Genomic DNA, 1,013 nt, shown 5'->3' with positions numbered 1-1,013 from the left:
GGGGGGGGTGGGGGAGATAAGGAGAGGAAAGGACGCAACGGGTGGGGGAGGCAATCTAACGCCTCTCCCACCGCTGTGCGCCTTGACTGATTTTCATTCGGAATTCGATAAAGTAGCGAAGACAAGTACCTCCGACAAAGCGGCGAGCATAACGCGCGCCTGCCGCTCGAGTTTGACAGCTGGCAGGCCCCTCTCTCCTTTCCCGCACGCCTCTCCTCTCTCTCTCCCCGCCGTCCTCTCTCCTCGCAGGGCCGACAGGGACGGGTAGAGAAAAGTTTGACAAGGGGACTGGCTCAGGCGGCCGGCGACCAGCTCAAGAAAAGGGGACATTTATAGAAATGAAATCCCATACGCGGTCCCACCCCGTGCACTCGCCCCTCTACAGACCGCCAAGGTCCATCCTTCGTCACCAAAGAGAAGCTGCTCTTGAGCGGCAGTAATATCACCTTCGGATAAACGAAAGCACATATACATGTAATGGAATGTAATGTATAGGAAAACTTAATTGAATTAAAAAACCCAGTCTTGGATCCTCTGGAGAACGCTATCGACATCCAAAACTGGGTCTTAAATGTTATTTAACTTTTTGTTTTAGTTCGAGTTGAAGGCACCAGACTACTTTATGCAATGCCGAGATTCATCTTCGTCGAAAGAGGTGAAAATAATGTAGGTGTACTAATCACTAAAACCCCTCCGGTCACCGTGCCCTGCATGGCAGCATGGCATGCTGAGCCCGGCTCAGCACATACCGTGAGCTCCCCACGGCCCATACTCGCCATTCCTCGGGCATTTGTCTAGGGGAGGTCTTGGTGAGCAGCGGTGATTCACCACAACTCATCAAACAACATGACCGTCTCTGCCCTCCCCACCTGCGTGGGCGGCAGAGAGCGACCCGCCGGGCGCCGCTGGGGGCTTTAATTAACGGCGACCAACTACGGCGAGAGAGGGAGAAAGAGAGAGAGAGAGGGAGAGAGGGAGAGAGAGAGAGAGAGAGAGAGAGAGAGAGAGAGAGA

The 1,013-nt window shown here is 54.0% G+C and overlaps 1 protein-coding gene across 1 annotated transcript in view; it reads left to right on the top strand.

Moving 5' to 3' along the window:
* LOC127749071 (ferritin, middle subunit-like) overlaps positions 1-670 on the top strand; it is an 11,505-nt gene extending 10,835 nt beyond the window's left edge. Inside the window, exon 6 of the mRNA XM_052265689.1 lies at positions 596-670. Coding sequence (XP_052121649.1) covers positions 596-670 — 75 coding nt within the window. The remainder of the gene's footprint in view (positions 1-595) is intronic.
* The last annotated feature ends 343 nt before the right edge of the window (positions 671-1,013 follow it).

The sequence above is a fragment of the Frankliniella occidentalis genome, unplaced genomic scaffold (assembly GCF_000697945.3).
Source record: "Frankliniella occidentalis isolate FOCC.00 unplaced genomic scaffold, Focc_3.1 Scaffold29, whole genome shotgun sequence".
Taxonomy (NCBI): Eukaryota; Metazoa; Arthropoda; class Insecta; order Thysanoptera; family Thripidae; genus Frankliniella; species Frankliniella occidentalis.
This window is presented reverse-complemented; position numbering and strand designations above follow the sequence as displayed.